At 44.0% G+C, this 22,743-nt stretch overlaps 1 protein-coding gene across 2 annotated transcripts in view; it reads left to right on the forward strand.

The window, feature by feature from the left end:
• The window catches only part of pdgfrb (platelet-derived growth factor receptor, beta polypeptide), a 95,838-nt gene that overhangs the window by 53,518 nt on the left and 19,577 nt on the right, over nt 1–22,743 (forward strand). For both annotated transcript variants that reach the window (XM_072590324.1, XM_072590325.1), the window contains exons 11-16: nt 963–1,057; nt 4,226–4,358; nt 9,574–9,678; nt 11,868–11,978; nt 12,730–12,883; nt 17,792–17,958. In XM_072590324.1, coding sequence (XP_072446425.1) covers nt 963–1,057; nt 4,226–4,358; nt 9,574–9,678; nt 11,868–11,978; nt 12,730–12,883; nt 17,792–17,958 — 765 coding nt within the window. The remainder of the gene's footprint in view (nt 1–962; nt 1,058–4,225; nt 4,359–9,573; nt 9,679–11,867; nt 11,979–12,729; nt 12,884–17,791; nt 17,959–22,743) is intronic.

The following is a 22,743-nucleotide window of genomic DNA, read 5'->3' on the forward strand; positions in this document are numbered from 1 at the left end:
CCCACCCCCACATCCCACATCCCACATCCCACCCCCACCCCCACATCCCTAAATCCTGTCTGAAAATATTCGAGAATGAGTAGGAACGCAAGACATTGGCTGCAATTGTGGCCTTAGACTTAACAGAATGTCATTCTAAAGATTCTGTTGCCAAATACAACTAAATATCAGATGAGATGAGGTATAAATAATAATAGTTTCCACACAAGTCGCAACGATCTTCCTTGTTTGAAATGGTACTGAACTCCCTCATCCAAACAGTGTTTCTAACCATTTTTATCCTTTTGTGTGGCTCTTATCAGTGCCTGTACCCAAACAGCTCCAGAACAGAGAACCCAGTGTTTGACACCGAACAATAATGAGCGAGTATCCTCAACGAGAAAGCAAAATGTGAAAATTATTCAAATATTCTGGCCTTACAGTGACTCAGTGGGAATAGATCTCTTGTCTCTAAACCAGTCATTTCTGGGTTAAAGCCCCACTTTGGAAACCTCAGTGACTATTCCAGGCTGATACTCCATTGCAGCACAGGGAGCGTGCCACACTGCGTTTTGAATGAGTTAAACCAATATTCTATCTGCCCTCTTATGTGGATGACCCCACAGCCACTTGGTTGAAGATGAGTAGGCGAGGTCTCCCTGCTGTCCTGGAGCTAATATTTATTCCACAACCATTGTTACACAGGCTTTTAGGAACACGTTATCTGGGGAGTTTGCTGAGTGCAAGTTGAGCTGCCCCATTTCTGATATTACAACAGACACTGCGACATTTCATTGGCGGGGAAGCACACTAGGGTGTCTGGAGTTTGTGCATGCCAGCACAGAAATACAAGACTTTTGCTTTTCTATGATGTAAATTTCCCTGTGTTGTATAGCACAGAGCCACTGTTGGTTGTTTACAATATCTCACAAACTCCTTTCTGGACTGCAACTATTCACCTTTCCCAATTTTTCCTCCTTCAGGTATCCAGTCTCAGCTGGTCACTGTGGCCACCATCCTGGTTTTGTTGGTCATCATTGTCATCTCATTAGTGGTTCTGGTTGTGGTTTGGCGGAAGGTAAGAGACTGATGTTAGAAAATGATGAGAGTGAGCAATCTCACTGAGACCTGACAATGGCTAACCCTAACCATAACCCTCACCACAGTGAACAACCCTTCTATGGCCTCTGACTTTCAGTTCTGCTCTCCAATGCTCTCCTTTTTTCTCACTCTATCTCTGCTCTTGTTTTAATCTTACTCCTTGTCTCTATATGTTCCTTTTCAGTTTACTGAAGTCCACAAGCAATTTGATGGGTCAAAATGACCTGGCATTTCTGGAATTGCCCACACACTTCAATGTTCACTGCCCAATAGACAATATCATGGATTAGCCACCAATGCCCACATGTCCTTGGTCCTTCTGCAGCAATACGTCCTGGCAAAGAGCTTTGACACAACAATTTGTTTTCCTTTGAAGGTAATGCTCCTTCAGGTATCAAGCTCATCTCAGTAGGGCAAAAGCATCTGAGGATGTCTGGCAATTCTTTTATCATGTCAAACCCTCCTTCTACAGATATCTGAATGGGCTGAATAAAAAATAGGTTTTAACACAGCTCTGGAACAGGTGGGGTTTGAGCCCAGGTCTTCTGGCTCAGAGGTTGGGGCACTATCACTGAGTCACAAGAGTCCTCTGACCATTCTTGGATTTGTTTCTATAACCAGAAGTGCTGTTACACACAACTAATTTTATTTCCCATCACCAAATCACCCATGGTAATTTTTTCATCGATTTAACCAGCACCACTAAATCATCCATGTTTTCCAATTGATAATTTATATGCAAAGCCGATTAAGGATAATACAGATCGTCAAAGGTTAGGAGAAGGTAGGGAGAGAAGGAAGGGCTAAATCAATATAGGGATGAAAGGGCAGGCCATCCTTCTATATTAATGTTCCACAGTGGCTTCAGTTGCAGGTCATTATCTAGTTCCAGTTGAAGTTGGTCATAGTCATGTTGATCAAAGTGCAGCAGACTGATTTTGAGCACATCTTCCACCTTGATGTTCATTCTAAATCAATGGAATGTCTAAGATGTCTTCATTCCATAACAAAAACCAAAAGAACTGCAGATGCTGGAAATCAGAAACAAAAACAAATTGCTGGAAAAGCTCAGCAGGTCTGGCAGCATCTGTGGAGAGAAATCAAGAGTTAACATTTCTGGTCGAGTGACCCTTCCTGGGAAATTCTGAGGAAGGGTCACTCGATCTGAAATGTTAACTCTGATTTCCCTCCACAGATGCTGCCAGACTGGCTGAGCTTTTCCAGCAATTCCTGTTTTTGTGTGTACATCCATGTTTGGGATAGGGATTCTGCTTGACATACTCAGTGTGACCATCTTGGTGCTATGTTTATTAAAAATATCAAGGTCATATCCTGGTATTTTTGCCAGAAGTTGTTGTGGTAAAAGGTGGTGCACTTATTAGTGGTTGCACTGAATCATTTCCTGTGGTTTGTAATCTGTTCCCACAGTGAATTGCTGACTTAACAGGTACATATGGAATCTTGTGATGCCAAATACACGATCAACTTTTCATGTTCAATTGAAAACAAATGCTGATGTCAGACTTTTGAATCTAAATACAATTCATTTGCTCTCTTACGTAATGAACAGTCCTAGCCTTTTCTGCAAAACATTTGAGTTTCAGAATTGCCTCTTGGGTTGTAGTGCAGTTTTCTGCTGAAAGTACTTGTTTTGGAGACTCAAAAATATGTTGCTGGCTCCTCCTACCATACATATGGTGCGTTCTTCTTTAGGAGCTCTCTCTTTTGATGTGTTGTTGGAAAATTTGGGAATGTATGGTGCCAAGAAGATGAAGAATCCAAGCCACCCCTGCGATTCTTCATTGTCATGTGGTGTAGGCATTTGTCACATGTCTTCGACTTTGTCTGGATCAGGACAGATTCTGCAAACTGATTATATTGAAAATGTTGATTTAACCTGCATTCATCCAGCACTTCCTGAAAATGAGCAATTGCCAATAGGGAGTGAACATCCCAAATGTGCTCCTCTTCAGTTTTGTCAATGACCACATTATTATCATAATACACGTGCATTCAGAAACACTTTCTGTAATACTGTCCAAATTGTGCTGCAATAGACTTTTACTGAGAGACAAACCAAAACGTAGCCACTGGAATCAATACTTTCCAAACATCGTTCTGAATCTTGAGATTCTATGGCGACTGTATTGTGTCGCATATGGTAACACGGTGGCTCAGTGGTTAGCACTGCTGTTTCACAGACCTAGGTTCAATTCACTCTTGGTTCACTGCCAATGTGGTGTTTGCACATGCTCCCTGTGTCTGCATGTGTTTCCTCCCGTGATCCAAAGATGTGCAAGTTAGGTGGGTTGGCCATGCTAAATCGCCCAAAGTGTCCAGGGATGTGCAGGTCAGATGGATTAGCCATGGGAAATGCAGGAATAGGATAGGGAGGTGGGTCTGTGTGGGATGCTCTTCAGAGGGTAGCTATGGACTTGAGATGGGCCAAATGGGGACAGTCGCTAGGATACGGACTCTAAAGACAGTGATTCATAATTGTGTTGTTATTCCACCGCATACAACCCATTCCCCTCTCAATGGCCAAAGTTAGGGCTAGGTTGTTCAAGAAGGGCAGCACATCCTCACACAAAGCATGATGGGAGTCTGAAAGCCTCTTCCCAAGATTGAGGTGTAGGGTCAGTTCAAATGTTCAAAACTGGAGCTGAGAACCCTTTTAACCCTCACTGATCAAAATCCTGTGGCACAAAAGCAAGGAAATGAACTTGTTACAGATCAATTGAATATCACGGGAGGCTCAGCACTGTCCCCATGGCTTGTCCTACCTGCCTATCTTCTTTTCCACCTATCCACTCCACCCCCCCCCCCCCGACCGATCGCCTTCATTCCCTCCCCCACTCGCCTATTGTACTCTATGCTACTTTCTCCCCACCCCCACCCTCCTCTCTCTTATCTCTCCACCCTTCAGGCTCTCTGTCTGTATTCCTGATGAAGGGCTTTTGCCCGAAACGTCGATTTTACTGCTCCTTGGATATTGCCTGAACTGCTGTGGTCTTCCAGCACCACTAATCCAGAATCTGGTTTCCAGTATCTGCAGTTTTTCTTTACACCCCAGAGTCTGAGTGGCCTCTTCCAAGCACTTATTTTGCCTCTTTCATCACTTCTTATTTCTGTTTTTTTTTTGCAGAAGCCTCGCTATGAAATTCGCTGGAAGGTCATTGAATCCATCAGTTCAGATGGACACGAGTATATTTACGTTGACCCAATGCAACTTCCATACGATTCAAGCTGGGAGTTCCCCAGGAACCAGCTTTCTCTGGGTATGAAACCACGGTGCTCCATCCAGAAAAAGAAACATAACTTGCATTTGTGTAATGCCTTCAACATAGTAAGATATCTTTTAGTGTAGGGAGCAGAATCTGAAGGTTGAGCATTAATGTTAGAGGAGAATAAAAGACTAAAGCAGATCTGGTAGAATGAGAAGGTTTTGATACAGTGAGCAAAGAAAGAATGTTTCATTTTATAGGGAAGAGCCTAAATAGAAACTAACAATAAATGATGGGCCTCAACAAATTCAACAGGGAATTTGTGGAGATAGAGTGACAATGTCACTGGGCTTCTCATCCAGAGGTTCTAGTTGAGGACATGGGTTCAAAACTCAACCCAGGCAGCTGGAGGAATTGAAATTCAATCAATTAATAAATAATAATGCAGGAGGATAAACCTGGGCTCTGTGTTGGTGACCATGAATCACGCATCGGAGACAAAAACCAAAATTGCTGGGAAAGCTCAGCAGATCTGGCAACATCTGTGGAGGGAAATCAGAGTTAACGTTTTGGGTCCAGTGACCCTTCGTCATCCACAGTTCATTCAGTTTTTATGAATTGCACATCGATTGTCATGAAAACCCATCTGACTCACTCATGACCTTTCGGGGACGCAAATCTGCCATCCTTACCCAGTCTGGCCTACATGTGACTCCAGACCCACAGCAATGTGATTGACTCTGAACTGCCCTTCGAGCCACTCAGTTCAAAGACACTTAGTGATGGGTATGAAATGGTGGCCCAGCCAGCAATACCCATATCCCATGAAATGATTCTGCTTTAAACTCAGAAGAAACCTGTTTATCCAGAGAGTGGTGAGATTACAGCAGTTCAAGAAGATAGCTCACCACCACCTGTTAAAGGGTAACTAGGCACAGGCAATGAATATTGGCCAGAAGCAATGCCCAGGTCCCTTGAGTAAATAAGAATAAATGTGGAGCTTGCTGCCAACAGAGTATGTTTAAAGCTTACAGTATAGATGTATTTAAGGGGAAGTGAGGTGAAGGAAGATGATGGTGGGTTTAGAGGAGAAAAAATGGAAGAAGACTCAAGTGGAACCTGAAAATCAGCATGGGCTGATCAGACCAAATTGCCTGTCCCTTTTCTGTACATCCTACACAGGTTTGGGGAGAGGGGTAATTCCAGAACTTGGTCCACTCAGTTATTAGTGCAGTGATTAATTGGGGAATGCATAGGAAGCCTGAATTGGAGGAGCGCACAGATCGTAAGGTTGTAGGTTGCACAGGGAGTTGTAAGTCGGGAGGAAGCTATAGAGAGAGGGAAAGAGTGAGAAGTTGGAGGGATGAGAATTGTCAACTCTGTATTACTGGGGGGTGAGCAATGTAGGTCAGTGAGCTAATACATGACACTTGTGGACTCGTTTGACTTTTGGATGGGATAATGTTCACAGAAGGTGGAAATTGAAAGCTGGAGGGAAGAGAAGAGTCAAGACAAAAGCAATAGAGTGGTAGGGATGTGGATGAAATTTCAGTGCTGAGCAGTTTGACAATACAGAAGATAATGGGTGGTGATGTAATAGAGCTGCAAGGCTACATCTGCCTCTCTCTATTTCCCTCCTCTATTTACTGAAGTGCAGAGCCGCACTTGGAATGAGATTGGATTAGACTGTGGATTCCACTTACCCACTTTCCTTTCAGGTTGTCTGCAAATATCCACATCCAGATGTGCTTCCAGTTAATACAGCTGCAACCACTATATGAGCAGCTGCATCTAGATGTTGCCTGCACCATGTCTGTCCTTGCCCAGATGTGCCTGTGGCTCATGTGACTGTATCCAGATGTTCAGTGATTCAGTTGCCACATCCAGATGTTGCACTTTGGTGCACATAGCTGCATCCAGCTGTGGTCTCTGCCTATTTGGTTACATCAAGATTTTTTTGTGGTTTGGAAGCTGGATTCAGTTAGTAGAGAGTGACTTATTTATGTTTTTATTCTCTACCCTCCAACCTCAATAGGATTTAAGAATTAACAGAATGCCTGGGAACACCATTTCATGCCCAACCACTGGGGCACCAAGTTTTGAGGCAGGGAGAATTTAATCAGACAGGAGGATGCAAGATGGGGGCTCTTATCTTTCCACCTCTACTCGATTAAGCCTCAGAGAGGTACTCTGTTGGATGGTCTTCTTCCACAAATGCCCCACTTAACAGCATCATCCAACCGTCACTGGTAGTAAACCATCAACAGGAGAAAGAGCTTTCCCCCAACAGCAATCGTAAACATGGGTTTGCTTGTTTCACCTTGCTCTTTTGGAGGGGAAGCCCCTCGTTCAGTCCCTGATTGGTAACAAAATGAGATTCCACTGAAAGCCACCTCGCCTGACCAAGAGACATTTCCCAGGGAAGCTGATGTGAGTCTCTTGCTGGCTCTGCCTGTGGCAGGCAAGAGCACCATTCACCAACCTGAAATTCCACCTGAGGTATTAAAATGGGAGCAGAAAGTGGGAAGGATTCATGCTTAAACAGTGGTTGGATCACAGCTGGAGAACTGTAAACCATTCTGGTCACAATGGAAAGCAGCTATTGTCTCTGGACAAAGTGCAGGATTTATTTACCAGACTCTCTGGTAAAAATGCTCGAAGAGATTACACAAATGAGCATTGTATTCTCAGGAATTTAAAGATTTTAAGGGCGATTAAGGGTAACGGAGAGTTTCTCACTCTGTAGCTATTTCCACCAGTTGTGACATCTAGGGTTGGGGGGAGGGGGGCGCGGTGCCTATCATCTAAATATTAGAACCAACCCTTTCAGGGGTGAAATCATCAAACAAATCTTACACATAAAGGCAGTCTACTCTCTATCCCAAATGGCCATTTTATTTCTAATCATTCACAGGATGTGGATGTCACTGGCTAGGCCAGCATTTATTGTCCATCGTAGAGGGTAGTTGAGAGTCAACTACATTGCAATGGGTCTGGATTTCCTGACAATCAATTAGATCATTAGACTCTTAATTCTACGTCTTTATTGAATTTAAATCTCACCGTCAGCTGTGGAAGGATTCAGACCCAGGTCCCCAGAGCAATCTCTGGGTCTCTGGATTAACAATTCAGTGATAATACCACTGGGAGGCCATGACCTCCCCATTGTTAATTCTGAACTTCAGACTGCTGCAACTTTGTTATCCAAAAGTATTTTGAGGGATACTGTGGTACCTGGTTACAGATTGTCCGTAGTCTCGTTAAATAGGCTTGAGGGGCGGAATGGCATCTTGAGTTCCTTTGACTGAAATTTTCTTGCATTTCCCTGTCCCAATTACCTCCTGAACTGACATTGCCCATTCTGCCCTGAAGATTACACTTGAGCTTGATTGATCATGTGTACCTGAAAAGATTACTGCTCTTCAAATTGAACCATTGATTGCCTGAACTCCCTACAAGAACTGAAGGAGATGAGAAATGCAATTGATGAACATTCCACCAACCATTGCAGATAAATTGGATTTTGATTCCAAAGGAAGAGGATTGAAAATCAGAGAAGTCATATTAAATCTGATTTGAACCTTCAGTTTTATTTTTCTGAGGGATGTCTCCTTCCTATCAGAAGGATGTTTTGAAACTTGAAAGAGTTCAGAAAAGATTTACAATGATGTTGCCAGGATTGGGGGATTTGAGCTACAGGAAGAGACTGAATAGGCTGGGGTTGTTTTCCCTGGAGCATTGGAGGCTGAGGGGGTGACATTTTATACATGTTTATAAAATCATGAGGGGCATGGATAGGATAAATATACAAAGTCTTTTCCATGGGGTGGGGGAGTCCAGAACTAGAGGGCATATATTCATGATGAGAGGGGAAAGTTATAAAAGGGACCTAAGGGGCAACCTTTTCACACAGAGGGTGGTGTGTGTATGGAATGAGCTGCCAGAGGAAGTGGTGGAGGCTGGTACAATTACAGTACTTAAAAGGCATCTGAATGGGTATATGAATAGGAAGAGTTTAGAGGGATATGGTCCAAGTGCTGGCAAGTGGGACTAGATTATGTTAGGATACCTGGTTGACATGGATGTAGTGGACCGAAGGGTCTGTTTCTATGCTGTACATCTCTATGACTCTGTGGGTATCACTGGCCAGGCCAACATTTCCTCCCCTTCCCTGATTGTCCTGGACGATTCCAGTGGGACTGATGTTTGAGGAGAGACTGAGTAAGTTAGGATTGTTTTTGCAGGAGTTCAGATGAATTAGTGGGATCTCATAAAGATTTGTAAAATTCTAACAGGACTAGAGAGAGTAGATGTAGAGAGGATGTTAGAGCATAGAACAGAACAGAGCAGTACATGGCCCTTTGGCCCTCGATGGTTCCACAACAATCTGAAGCCTATCTAACCTATACTATTCCATTTCCATCCATATGTTTATCCAATGACCATTTAACTGCCCTTAAAGTTGGCAAGTCCACTACTGTTGCAGGCAGGGTGTTGGAAGCCTATATTACTCTCTAACTAAAGACACCTGTACTATGTCTATCACCCCTCAATTTAAAGCTATGTTCCCTCATGCTAGCCATCACCATCCGAGGAAAAAGGCTCTCACTGTCCACACTATAAGATAATCAGAGGGTTAGATAATGCTCTCGATGGTAGATGTGTTCAGAGCCAGGGGTCACAGTCTGAGGATTCAGGATGGACCATTTCGGACAGAGATGAGGAGATATTTCTTCACCCAAAGAGTGGTGAGTCTGTGGAATTCATTACCACAGGAAGTAGTTGATGCCAAAATATTGAATGTATTCAAGAGACAGCTAAATATAACACTTGGCGCGAATGGGATCAAAGGTTACGGAGATAAAGAAGGATTAGGCTATTGAGTTGGACAATCAGCCATGATAGTGATGAATGGCAGAGCAGGCTCAAAGGGCTGAATGGCCTCCTGCTCTTATCTTCTATATTTCTATGTGAAAGGAGGCAGTGAGCTGCCTGAGGCAGTCCATTTGTATTAGTTTATGCAACTGAGTGCTCATTGATGACAGTTATGGGTCAGCCACGTTGATACATGTATGACAGGCTAGGTAAAGATGACAGATCAGTGAATTGACTAATGATATAATGATAGAAGGAACACAAGGCTGCAGAGTTTTGTACAACCTGGAGTTTCTGGGAGGTGGAAGATCAGCTGAGAAAGCATTGGAATGGTTGACTGGGCATTGGGATTGTGAATCGTTGGGACTGATCCTTGCTCATTGTCTTTTTTCAGGTCGAACGTTGGGCTCTGGAGCCTTTGGCAGGGTGGTTGAAGCAATGGCCCATGGACTCGGTCACTCAAACTCCACCATGAAAGTTGCTGTAAAGATGTTGAAAAGTAAGTCTGCATTGACATACAATTCTGTCCCATTGTAGAGTTCGATTGCTGGGGAGCTCTCTCTCTCTCTCCAGTCTGACTTTACTGCTCATCAAGGCTTATTGCTTGTCCGCTACTGGAATGGATGTGGGAATAGGTTGACAATCATTACCAATTGCTAATTGGTCTGAGAGGCATTGATAGTCGGTTTGATCCAGGTGTTCAGTGGCTTGTTGGTCTGGAGTTACATGGGGGCCAGACCAGGTACATTGGCAGATTTCCATCCTTGAAGAACCATACTTGAACCACTTGGATTTTTACGAGAATGTAACAGTCTCATAATGACTTTAATGACACAAACCTCATCTTTTCTGATGTCTAAAAACTATATTGAGTGTTTCAAACTGCCAATAGTGAGACTTGAGCTCTGGTTTTCTGCATTATTCAGTCCACAGGCATAAACCACGACACTGCAATACGCTTTCAGCAAAGTTTAATTTATCCTATCAAGCATTTTGCGAACCATTTTTAGCTCATTGTATCATAGTCAGTTAGCTTCTGAAAAAGTGAAATTGCTTTCCCTAACAATGTTGTATTTGTTAATGTCCAACCGACTGTCCAGTCTTCTACCCAGAGATCAGCCCTTACTTTTGAAGGCCAGCCTACAATCACAAGTCAGGTGTGTGGTGGAGGTGTTCCAGTGCAGTTACAACACTGGCATCTACCCAACAATGTGGAAAATTGTCTGCATACAAAGCAGGACAAATCGAAGCCAGCCAATTACTGCCCCATCGGTCTACTATCGATCATCAGTAAAGTAATGGAAGATGTTGTCATTACGATCTAGCAGCACCTGCTCAGTTTGGGCCCTGCCAGGGTCATTCAGCTCCTGACCTCATTACTGCTTTGGTTCAAACATGGAAGGATGTTGTAAAGCTTGAAAGGGTTCAAAGATGTTGCCAGAGTTGGAGGATTGGAGCTATAGGTAGAGGCTGAATAGGCTGAGGCTGTTTTACCTGGAATGTCAGAGGCTGAGGGGTGACTTTATAGAGATCTATAAGATCATGAGGGGCATGGATAGGGTAAATAGGAAAAGTATTTTCCCTGGGGTGGGGGAATCCAAAACTAGAGGGCATAGGTTTAAGGTGAGAAGGGCAAGATCTAAAAGGCATCTGAGGGGGGCAACATTTTGGTGTGTGTATGGAATGAGCTGCCTGAAGAAGTGGTGGAGGCTGATTGAATTATAACATTTAAAAGGCACTTGAATGGGTATATGAATAGGAAGGATTTAGTGGCATATGGGCCAAATGCTGGCAAATGGGACTAGATCTATTTAGGATATCTGTTTGGCATGAAGGTGTTGGACTGAAGGATCCAACTTGTCCATTAAATATTGCGAGCAGGTTATTGCTGAGCAGGTTATTGCTGAGCAGGTGCTGCTTGACAGCACTGTTGATGACACCTTCCATCACTTTACTGATGAATGAGAGTAGACTGATGAGGCAGTAATTGGCCAGGTTGGATTTATCTTTCTTTATGTACATCTCTATGACTCTATGGACAAAAGAATGGAAGTCCAGAGGTGAGGTGACTGACAGCTCGACATCAAGGCTGCATTCGATCAAGGAGCCCTTGCAAAACTGGTATCCGTGATTATCAGGGAGAACGCTCCACTGTTTGGAATCGAACGTAGCACTAAGGAAGATGGTTGTGTTTTTTTTTTAGCAGTCATTCATCTCTGCCCCAGAACATGCATATATTGTGGGCTTGGCCAGCATTTATTGTCCATCCTGGAAAAGATGATGACCTGCCTTCTTCACCCATTGCAGTCCCTGGGGTGGAGGAACAGCCACAGTGCTGTTAGGGTGTGTGTTCCAAGGCCCTGCAGGAATATACTTCCAAGTCAATGGGGTGAGTGGCCTAAGGAGGACCTTACAGGCAGTGGCGTTCCCAAGTACGTGCTGCCCTCATCCTCCTGGATGGTATAGATCATGGTTTGGAAGGTGTTGTCATAGCATTTTTGGCAAATTTCTGCAGTGCCTGTTGTAGACAGTATACTCCACTGTGACTGAGTATTCATGTTGGATGGAGTAAGCTGTCAATAAAGTTACTATTAAATCAATGCTTCAACATATTGATTTCACCATCTTGAACATCTCCCAACCATCTTGCTGAAAGTAAATACCTGATTGGTTCTCTGTGACTTACAGCTACTGCGAGGACCAGTGAGAAACAAGCCCTGATGTCGGAGCTGAAAATTATGAGTCACCTTGGCCCCCATTTAAATATTGTCAATCTAATGGGAGCCTGTACCAAAGGAGGTAAGAATCAAGTTTACTTAGAGTTATTCTCCTCTGTGGTGCTAAACTCTTCTAGAGGAAGTATCACTGTTAACACTCCCAGACCAAGGACAATAAGCTATTAATGGTCCATAAAAATTATGAGGCAAAATTAATTAATGTTAAGCTGCACATATCCTGGATTAGGGCCTGAGGCCTACCCAGAAACTGGGGTCCTTGGATTTACCCTGGCTCTGTAAAACCGTGTCTACTCTGCAACTGGAACACTGGCTCATCACTGGATCAGGAGCACTTGGGGCCTACCCTGGATCAGGAGCCCTCTGGTCTGCCCTGGATCAGGAGCCCTCATGTGTCCCTTGCATCTGGACAAGGGGTTCAGAGCCCCAATGTGTGTCAATGTCCACAGATGCAAATGCATGTTATCACTAAGTTTGAAAAGAAGCCATGATAGATCAAGGAAGCTGCCCTCTAGTCCTTTCAATATCCTTGTTGTAATCATAAAGCTGAAACTGATTGTACTCCAATTAGAGAAAATCAATATTTCGCTAATGAATGTGCTTCTGATGACTGAGCAGATGTTATTGCTATAAAATTAATCTTAAAGTCAGAACTGGAAGGAGAGACTATCAGAATTTCCCTCCATTCTCTCCACAGTCTTAGTTAAAGACTGTGTGACAGAGACTCTGACAGGAACTGACCACTCAGACTGTGACAGGGAGGAGCTGATGGAGACCTAATGCTCACTGAGAGATTTTGACTTTGCTTTGGGCAGGTCCAATCTACATCATTACGGAGTACTGTCGCCATGGCGATCTGGTGGATTATCTGTACAGGAACAAACATACCTTCCTACAGCACTACGCTGACAAAGGGCAGAGAGAGTCAAACAATGTCATCACAAACTCCTATAACGAGAGGATGAAGAGGTAATGCTTGTGGAGTCTTTACCCATGTAATAATAACAACAACCACATGTATTTGTACAGCACCTTCAAAAGAGCAAAATAGCCTTAGGAATTTCACAGGCCAGTTGTTGGGAGCTTTTGTTTTTTATAATTTTATGGGATGTGGGCATATAGCCAAAGTGCACTGTTTGGTGCCTGTTCATCACTGTCGTAGAGAAATAGGTAGATCACTCATCATCTAGATTAGATTCCTTACAGTGTCATCCAACAAATCCACACCAACCCTCCAAAGAGTAACCCACCCAAACCCATTTCCTTCTGACGAATATACTAACACTATGGGCAATTTAGCATGGCCAATTCACCTGACCTACACATCTTTGGACTGTTGGAGGAAGTCTATGCAGACACTGGGAGAATGTGCAAACTCCACACAGACAGTTGCCCGAGACTGGAATTGAACCTGGGATCCTGGTGCTGTAAGGCAACAGTGCTAACCACTGAGCCACTGTGCTGCCTCTTCAAAGACATTTAGGGATGGGTAACAAATACTGGCCTTGTCAGTGATGCCCACTTTCCAGAAATGAACATTTAAAATAGTCAAAGAGTTGGGCCTTAACGAGAGAATAAAGGACAGAGAGAGATCGGGAGAGAGGTTCAGGAAGTGACTAATGGAGGTGTGGCCTAGGCAGCTGAAGGCATGAACACCAATGATGGAACAAGTACAGCCAAAGAAGGACAAGAGGCCAGAATTTGAGGAATGCAGACATTTTGGAAGTTGTGAACTGGAGGAGCAAGATTGTGGAGGGATTTGAAACTAATCATCAGAATTTTAAAGTAGAAAATGATTAGGTAGGTCAGAGAGTGATAATTACAATGTTGCCAATTTCTGCCCACCCTGTTTCATCCATATCCTCTTTAATGTCAATGAACCCGTCATACCCCAGAACTGGTGAAATAATAATAGGATTATTTATTTGAAGGTAAAATAGATTTTTTTGGAGTTAATCTCATCTCTGATTGCAAGATACTGACAAAACATGAGACCGACATAGCTCATCCTGCCTAAGTATGTAATCATTGTCACAGTGGTTTAAGATATATTCCCTTAAAGGTATATTAGATTAGATAACTTACAGTGTGGAAACAGGCCCTTTGGCCCAACAAGTTCCAACCCTTCGAAGAGCAACCCACCCAGAGCCATTCCCCTACATTTACCCATCACCTAACACTACAGGTAATTTAGCATGGCCAATTCACCCAACCTGCACGTTTTTGGACTGTGGGAGGAAACCGGAGCACCTGGAGGAAACCCACGCAGGCACTGGGAGAACGTGCAAACTCCACACTGTCAGTCGCCTGAGGCGGGAATTGAACCCAGGTCCCTGGCGCTGTGAGGCAGCAGTGCTAACCACTGTGCTGCCCATTATGCTCATAGAGTCATAGAGATATACAGCACAGAAGCAGACCTTTCGGAACAACTTGTCCAAGCAGACCAGATATCCTAAATAAATCTAGTCCCACTTGCCAGCACTTGGCTCATAACCTTCTCAACCTTTCTGATTCATATACCCATCCAGATGCCTTTTAACTGCCACTTACTCTGGCAGCTCATTCCATTCACACACCACCCTTTGTGTGAAAAAGTTGCCCCCTAGGTCTGTCTGAAATTTTTTCCCCTCTCGCCCTAAACCGATGCCCTTTAGTTCTGGACTACCCCACCCCAGGGAAAAGACCTTGTCTATTTACCCTATCCATGCCCTTCATGATTTTATAAACCTCTAGAAGGTCACTCCTCAGCCTCCGCTCCAGGGAAAACAGCCCCAGCCTATTCAGCCTCTCCCTGTAGCACATACCCTCCAACCCTGGCAACATCCTTATAAATCTATTCTGAACCCTTTCAAGTTTCACGACATCTTTCCAATAGGAGGGAGACCGGGATTGCACACCATATTCCAAAGTGGCCTAAACAATGTCCTGTACAGCTGCAATATGACCTCCCAACTCTTGCACTTTAGGCTCTTGTAACAATATTCCCTTTATTCTTCTAAACAAAAGATTCACGCTTAAGGAATAAAGCTGTTTACATGACAACAAAACAAAATAACATTGTGCTTGAATTTACTTTAATACAGAGGAACAAATGTGGGATCTTTATTCAATTGACACCACCATTCAATCTCAACACCATGTTCCCACTTTCTCTCCATGCCCTTTGATACTTTTATCTTTCCCTTTCTTGAATATATTCAGTGACTCAGTCTTCACAGCCTTCTGTGGTGGTAAACTCCACAGGTTCACCGCACGTTGAATGAAAGAAAAGTTCCTCACCTCAGAACTAAATAACCTACCCAGCATCCTGAGACTGTATCCCCTGTTCTCGATTCCCCAACTGGGGGAAACATCTCCCAGCATTTGTCTATCCAACTGTTTTACAATTTTATACATTTCAATTGATTCCCTTTCGTTTGTCTAAACTCTCAGGAATGTAGGCCCGGTTAAACTAATCGCTCCTCATAGGACCCTCCTGCCACCCCCAGTGTCATCTTCACTCTGGAGGCTTCCAGCCTCTATTCCTGATGAAGGGCTTTTTGCCCGAAACGTCAGTTTTCCTGCTCCTTAGATGCTGCCTGCCCTGCTGTGCTTTTCCAGCACCACTCTGATCTAATCCCCAGTGTCAGTTCAGTGAAGCTCTGCAGTACTCCTTCTGGCAAGTACATCCTTCCTTGAGTAAGGAGAACAAAACTGCATGCAATAATCTAACTGTGATGACACTCCAACTGCTGAACTCAAATCCTCCTCTCATTATACCATTTGTCTCCTCCCTCTCTCTCTCTCTCTCTCTCTCTCTCTCTTCCCCCCTCCCCCTCTCTCTCTCTCTCTCTCTCTATCTCAACGCTCCTGAGCCCAGTTTCTTGCTCTCAGTCTCTTGCTTTTCACTCTTGTCGCTCTCCCTTTTTCTCTCTCCCTGTCAGAAACATAGAAAATAGGAGTAGGCCATTTAGTCCTTCCAGCCTGTTTCAACATTCAATGTGATCATAGCTGATCTTCCAACTCAGCCCCTGAACCTTCTTTCTCCCCGTACCCTTTGATCCCTTTAGCCCTAAGAATTATATGTAATTAATTTCAGTGTTTTGGCCTTCAGTTTGATGTTGCTCTCCCCCTAGCTTCCTCTCCCTTTAAGAAGTTAGAATGATGATATTAGCACCAGTAGACGTGGATATCTCTTTAGTGGGTCATCACGTTCATGATGGGCTGAGTGGCCCACTTCCGTACTGACTGTGGTTAATACTGCACAGCTTGTACAGTCGAATGCCAGCCCTGATGTTGAACTCCTGACAATGGGAGATTTCTTCCTTGGCCCTCTCAGTCATTCCCATTTTACAGTCTCATCATTTAAGGAAATTTAGCATAAAGAGGAATCAGAAAGAAACTGAGATTTAATTTGCAACTTTCCCCGCAATAAGCAGCAGTTTTGTTTTGGGAGGATTTTGTGGATCAAACTGAAGAGATTAATAACATTTCTAAACCAGGCTTCAGTGTAACAATGAAGGGTGTTTGAATTCCTAACACACCCTATGCAAATGACCAGTTATTTCTATCCTGTGTGTAATTGTGGAAATAGTTTCCGATTCTCGATTTTTATTTTTCTTGGAGCTTGTTTTGGCTCTGTTCCAGATGTAGCCAGAACAGTGTCAAACCCTGTGGGTTAGAGAGACCAACCCATCCTCCTGACTTCCTGCAGTTGCAGCAAGACATCACTCTTCATGTTTTATAAGCTGCAACACCCCTCTCAGTGTATACATCTCTCTCTGTGCAATTGCCTCTCTATTTGTGCTCAACTCTTTCTCTGTCTACATTTTTTTTTATTCATTCATAGAATGTGGGCATTGCTGACTAGGCCAGCATTTATTGCCCGTCCCTAATTTGTGAGAGGGCAGTTAAGAATTAACCACGTCACTGTGTGTCTATAGACACTTGTAGGCCAGACCAGGTAAGGATGACAGATTTCCTTCCCTAAAGGACATTAGTGAACCAGGTGGGTTTTACTAGCAATTGACAATGGATTAATGATTGTCATTAGATTCTTTAATTCCAGATTTTTTTTTTTGCAATCCGTGGCAGGATTCAAACACAGAACAGTACCTTGATTAACAGTCCAACGATAATACCACTAAACCATTGCCTCCCCACTTATCTCTCTAAGCGCTGTCACTCTTTCTGCACGATCATCTCTCTCTCTATCTCTCACTCTGTGCACTAGTCTCTAGTGTGTGTTCCTGATCCTTTATTCCAGGCAATGTTTGCAGTGTGTGATGCAGTAAAGGATAAACAGTTTCAGAACTGCAACAATAAACCTGGTCTTAAACTCCACAATTGCCGTAACCTTCCAAACCCCTACTAAGACCCATTGGCCCCTCCTCCAAGGTGCTGTCTAAATCTGGGAACTTGCTGGGTGAAGGGCTGAGGAGTGTTCACTGATTTTAATCCCCCTACTCCTCATGGATTTAGAGAGAACGGAGGTTGACCTATTCAGCAGAACACATGACCCTTGGTGACACACAATATAGAATGGAAAGGACAAAAGGACCAGAGAGGGAAAGGTTTATTTGACCTCGGGAGTTAGTGTAACCCTGGAGATGCTGCCTGAAAAAGCAGTGCAAACATGCAATCACAATTTTGAAAACAGGACTGGATAAAAAAGACACTTATTCAATGTTTAATTATTATTATTTACAGAGCTATGGAGAGAGAGGGCTATGAGACTCATTAGATAGCCTTTCCAAAGAGAGACAATGGATTGAGTGGGCTAATTCTGTGCTGCACTGTTCTGTGGTTCATATTTCACTGACAGGGAAGCAGATCCTTCTACTGTGTTGTTCATGATAATGATAATTCTTACTGTCTCCCCCTCATTCTCGTCCACAGTTATGTGGCCCTGTCATTTGAGAATGATGGAGGGTACATGGACATGACTAAAGATGAGAAGCTTGAGTACATGCCAATGCTGGAGGCTAAACATGAACCAAACTACGCTGATATCGAGCACCCCGACTACAACAGGCCATACTCACAGGAGACAAGCTCCCACACTGGTAACTCCCCTCAATCTAACTCCTAAACATCCTGGTCAAGTTTCTTTCTCTTTCTGCCTTTTCCCTCTTTTTCTCTCTCTCACCCGCTATCCTGTCACCTTTGCTCATCTGCCATCTCACTCTATCCTGACCCCTTTTTCTCCTGTTCCCCTCCAGCTTCCTCTCCACCTACCCATAGCCTGCCCCCTCTCCTTCACCCCTCCTTTTCTCCCCCTCCTTCTTTTCTCCCCCCCTCTTCTCCCCCTCCCCCTTTTCTCCCCCTCCCCCTTTTCTCCCCCTCCCCCTTTTCTCCCCCTCCCCTCACTACGCTCTGGGCAAGAAAAAAAATTCACGGATCCTGATCCAAGCACACTGCTCCCTAAAGCCCCAAGTCCTGGTAATCATGTGCTGACTTATCATCCTGTCCCACCTCCCCTCTCCTAACCCCTTCTCCCTCCTTTACATATTTTCTCACTCTCTCTCTCTCTCTCTCTCTCCCTCTCTCCCTCTCTCTCCTCCCCCTCTCTCCCCCATGCTCTCCCACACCCTCTCTTTTGCTTCCTGCCTTCTCTCCCACACTTCTCTCCCTCCCTCACACACACTCTCCCTATCTCCCCACTCCCTCTCTCTCCCACCTCCTCTCTCCTGCACCCCTCTCTCTACCCCATCCCAGCCTTCCCTCACCCCCGCCTCTCTCCCTCCTTCACATTTCCCCCATACCCATCTATCTATCTCTCTCTCTCTCTTCCACACATTCTCTCCATCCCCCTTTCTCTCTCCCTCCCTCGCTGTCAACCCCTCAATCACTCACACACCCCAACCCCACTCCCTCCCACCACCGTCTCTGTCCTAGCCCCCTTTCTCTCCCACCCTTTTCCTTCTCACACATCCCTCTCCCAATCCCTCCCTTCTGTCACCTCCAGCTCACCCTTTCCCCCTCTCCTTCCTCAATTTCCTTTATCTCCCCACACTCTCTCTCACCATCTCTTGTACTGTTTTTTGGGTGTTTTGCATAGAACAGGCATTATTCACAGGAGAACCTTTGGTAACTCTATCTCTCTATGCCTCCCTTTTATCTGTCTATTTTTATCTATTTCTCTCAATCTCAATTTTTATCTATACCAGTCTCTGTGTCTGTCTGTCTGTCTGTCTGTCTCTCTCTCTCTCTATCACACTATCCCTCTTTCTCTCTGTACCCCCTCTCTCTCTCTCTCTCCCCCTCTCTGTCTCCCTACCCTCCCACCTCTCTGTCTGTCTCTCTCTCTCTCTCTCTCCCTCTCCCTCCCTTTCTCTTCTGTCTTCTCCATTGTTTCTCCTCCTTCCTCCTGAACTGCAAATCGTGACTGCCACCAACTGGCGGCTGCTTCATACTGCAGGCTGTTGCTTGTATTGATATAAAAGAACAAGTTAGATGTTAATATCTTTTTAAAAAACCAAAGAGATACTTTCACTCTGTGTGAAACGAAAAGATTCAAACTCCACCTTAACAACTGGAGGGTGAAAGAGAGAACTGAATTTTGATATTCCTTTCACATCATTAAGAACTTTTCCTGCACTTTACAACCCATGGAGTATTTTTTAAAATGGAGTCACTTTCACAAAGTAGGAAATGTAACAGTTTTCTTGCACAGCAAAATCTCGCAAGGAGCAATGCTTTTAATTCTTTCATGGGGTATGTATATACTTTCCAGTTGCCCCTTGAGAAGGTGGTGCCTTCTCGACCTGCTGCAATCCTTGTGCTGTAGGTTGACTCTCAATGGTCTAAGGGAGGGAGTTCCAGGACTTTGACCCAGCAATGGTGAAGGAAGGGTGATATGTTTCCAAGTCGGGATGATGAGTGGCTTGGAGGGGAATTTGCATGTGGTGGTGTTCCCATGTATCTGCTGCTCTTGTCCTTCCAGATGACAGATTTGGAGATCGCTGCCAAAGGAGACTTAGCAAACTTCTGCGGTGCATCTTGCTACTGTGTGTTTGTGGTGGAGGGAGTGGATGTTAAACGTGGTGGATGGTATGTCAATCAAGAAAACTGCTTTGTCCTGGTTGGTATTGAGCTGCAGGAGTGTTCCTGGAGCTTCATTCAACCAAGCAATGGAAATTACCATCACAGTCCTGACCTGTGCCTTGTAGATGGTGGGCAGAATTTCACTAGTTATGAAGCGTGTTACTTGCGACAGAATTCCCAGTCTCTGAACTGTTCCTCTAGCCACAGTAATCATACGGCTGATCCGGTTCAGTTTCTGATCTTTTACACACCCCTGACTAGGTAATAAGGGCATTAGTTAAATTCTGAAAGAGAGGGTACCTCCAACAGAGTTACCTTCTGGCAGTATTACACTGAAAGTGTTAGTCTGCAGTTGGTGCTCAGGAGTCTGGAGTAGGGCTTGAACCAGACCACAATCTTATCACTCAGACATGAGAGTGTTATCCAGGGAACCAGAGACAAAAAGAGAGCTCCCTCGTAGGGTCTTGGTCAATATTTACTCATCAATATTGATCAGTGAGGGCAGGCAGGGACAAAACAGAGAACAAGATAGGACTGATAAATTAAACTGCATTTATTTCAATGCAAGGGGCCTAACAGGGAAGGCAGATGTACTCAGGGCATGGTTAGGAACATGGGACTGGAATATCATAGCAATTACAGAAACATGGCTCAGGGATGGACAGGACTGGCAGCTTAATGTTCCAGGATACAAATGCTACAGGAAGGATAGAAGGGGAGGCAAGAGAGGAGGGGGAGTGGTGTTTTTGATAAGGGATAGTGTTACTGCTGTACTGAGGGAGGATATTCCCAGAAATACGTCCAGGAACGTTATTTGGGTGGAATAGAGAAATAAGAAAGGGATGATCACCTTATTGGGATTGTATTACAGACCCCTAATAGTCAGAGGGAAATTGAGAAAAAAATTTGTAAGGAGATCTCCGTTATCTGTAAGAATAATAGGGTGGTTATGTTAGGGATTTTAACTTTCCAAACATAGACTGGGACTACCATAGTGTTAAGGGTTTAGATGGAGAGGAATTTGTTAAGCATGTACAAGAAAGTTTTCTGATTCAGTATGTGGATGTACCTTCTAGAGAAGGTGCAAAACTTGACCTACTCTTGGGAAATAAGGCAGGGCAGGTGACTGAGGTGTCAGTGGGGGAGCACTTTGGGGCCAGTGACCATAATTCTATTAGTTTTAAAATAGTGATGGAAAAAGATAGACCAGATCTAAAAGTTGAAGTTCTAAATTGGAGAAGGCCAATTTTGACAGTATTCAGCAAGAACTTTCAAAAGCTGATTGGGGGCAGGTGTTCACAGGTAAAGGGATGGCTGTAAAATGGGAAGCCTTCAAAAATTAGACAAGAGTGCAGAAACAGTATATTCCTGTCAGGGTGAAAGGGAATGCTGGATGACTAAAGAAATTGAGGGTTTGGTTAAGAAAAAGAAGGAAGCATATGTAAGGTATAGAACAAGATAGATAAAATGAGTCTTTAGAGTATAAAGGCTGTAGGAGTATACTTAAGAGGGAAATCAGGAAGGCAAAAAGGGGACATGAGATAGCTTTGGCAAACAGAGTTGCAGAGAATCCAAAGGGTTTTTACAAATACATTAAAGACAAAGGGGTAACTAAGGAGAAAATAGGGCCCTCAAAGATCGGCAAGGCAGGCTTTGTGTGGAGCTGCAGGAGATGGGGGAGATGCTAAATGAATATTTTGCATCAGTGTTTACTGTGGAAAAGGACATGGAAGATATAGAATGTATGGAAATATATGGTGACACCTTGAAAAATGCCCATATTACAGTGGAGGAAGTGTTGGATGTCTTGAAACATGTATAAGTGGATAAATCCCCAGGACCTGATCAGGTGTACCCTAGAACCCTGTGGGAAGCTAGAGAAGTGATTGCTGGGCCTCTTGCTGAGATATTTGTATCATCGATAGTCACAGGTGTGGTGCTGGAAGACTGGAGGTTGGCAAACGTGGTGCCACTGTTTAAGAACGGTGGTAAGGACAAGCCAGGGAACTATAGACCGGTGAGCCTGAAGTCAGTGATGGGGAAGTTGTTGGAGGGAATCCTGAGGGACAGAATGTACATGTATTTGGAAAGGCAAGGACTGATTAGGGATAGTCAACATGGCTTTGTGAGTGGGAAATCATATCTCACAAACTTGATTGAGTGTTTTTTAAAAATAACAAAGGATTGATAAGGGCAGAGCGGTAGACGTGATCTATATGGACTTCAGTAAGGCATTCGGCAAAGTTCCCCATGGGAGACTGGTTAGCAAGGTTAGACCTCATGGAATATAGGGCAAACTAGCCATTTAGATATAGAGCTGGCTTAAGGTAGAAGACAGAGGTTGGTGTTGGAGGGTTGTTTCTCAGACTGGAGGCCCCCGACCAGTGGAGTGCCACAAGGATTGGTGCTGGGTCCACTACTTTTCGTCATTTATATAAATTATTCAGATGTGAGCTTACGAGATACAGTTAGTAAGTTTTCAGATGACACCAAAATTGGACAGCAAAGGAGGTTACCTTGGATTACAATGGGATCTTGATCAGATGGGCCAATGGGCTGAAGAGTGGCAGATGGAGTTTAATTTAGATAAATGTGAGGTGCTGGGAAAGCAAATCTTAGCAGGACTTATATACTTAATGGTAAGATCCTAGGGAGTTTGCTGAACAAAGAGACCTTGGAGTGCAGGTTCATAGCTCCTTGAAAGTAGAGTCACAGGTAGATAGGATAGTGAAGAAAGCATTTGGTATGCTTTCCTCTATTGGTCAGAGTATTGAGTACAGGAGTTGGGAAGTCATTTTGCGACT

Source organism: Chiloscyllium punctatum, chromosome 20 (genome assembly GCF_047496795.1).
Source record: "Chiloscyllium punctatum isolate Juve2018m chromosome 20, sChiPun1.3, whole genome shotgun sequence".
NCBI classification, from domain to species: domain Eukaryota; kingdom Metazoa; phylum Chordata; class Chondrichthyes; order Orectolobiformes; family Hemiscylliidae; genus Chiloscyllium; species Chiloscyllium punctatum.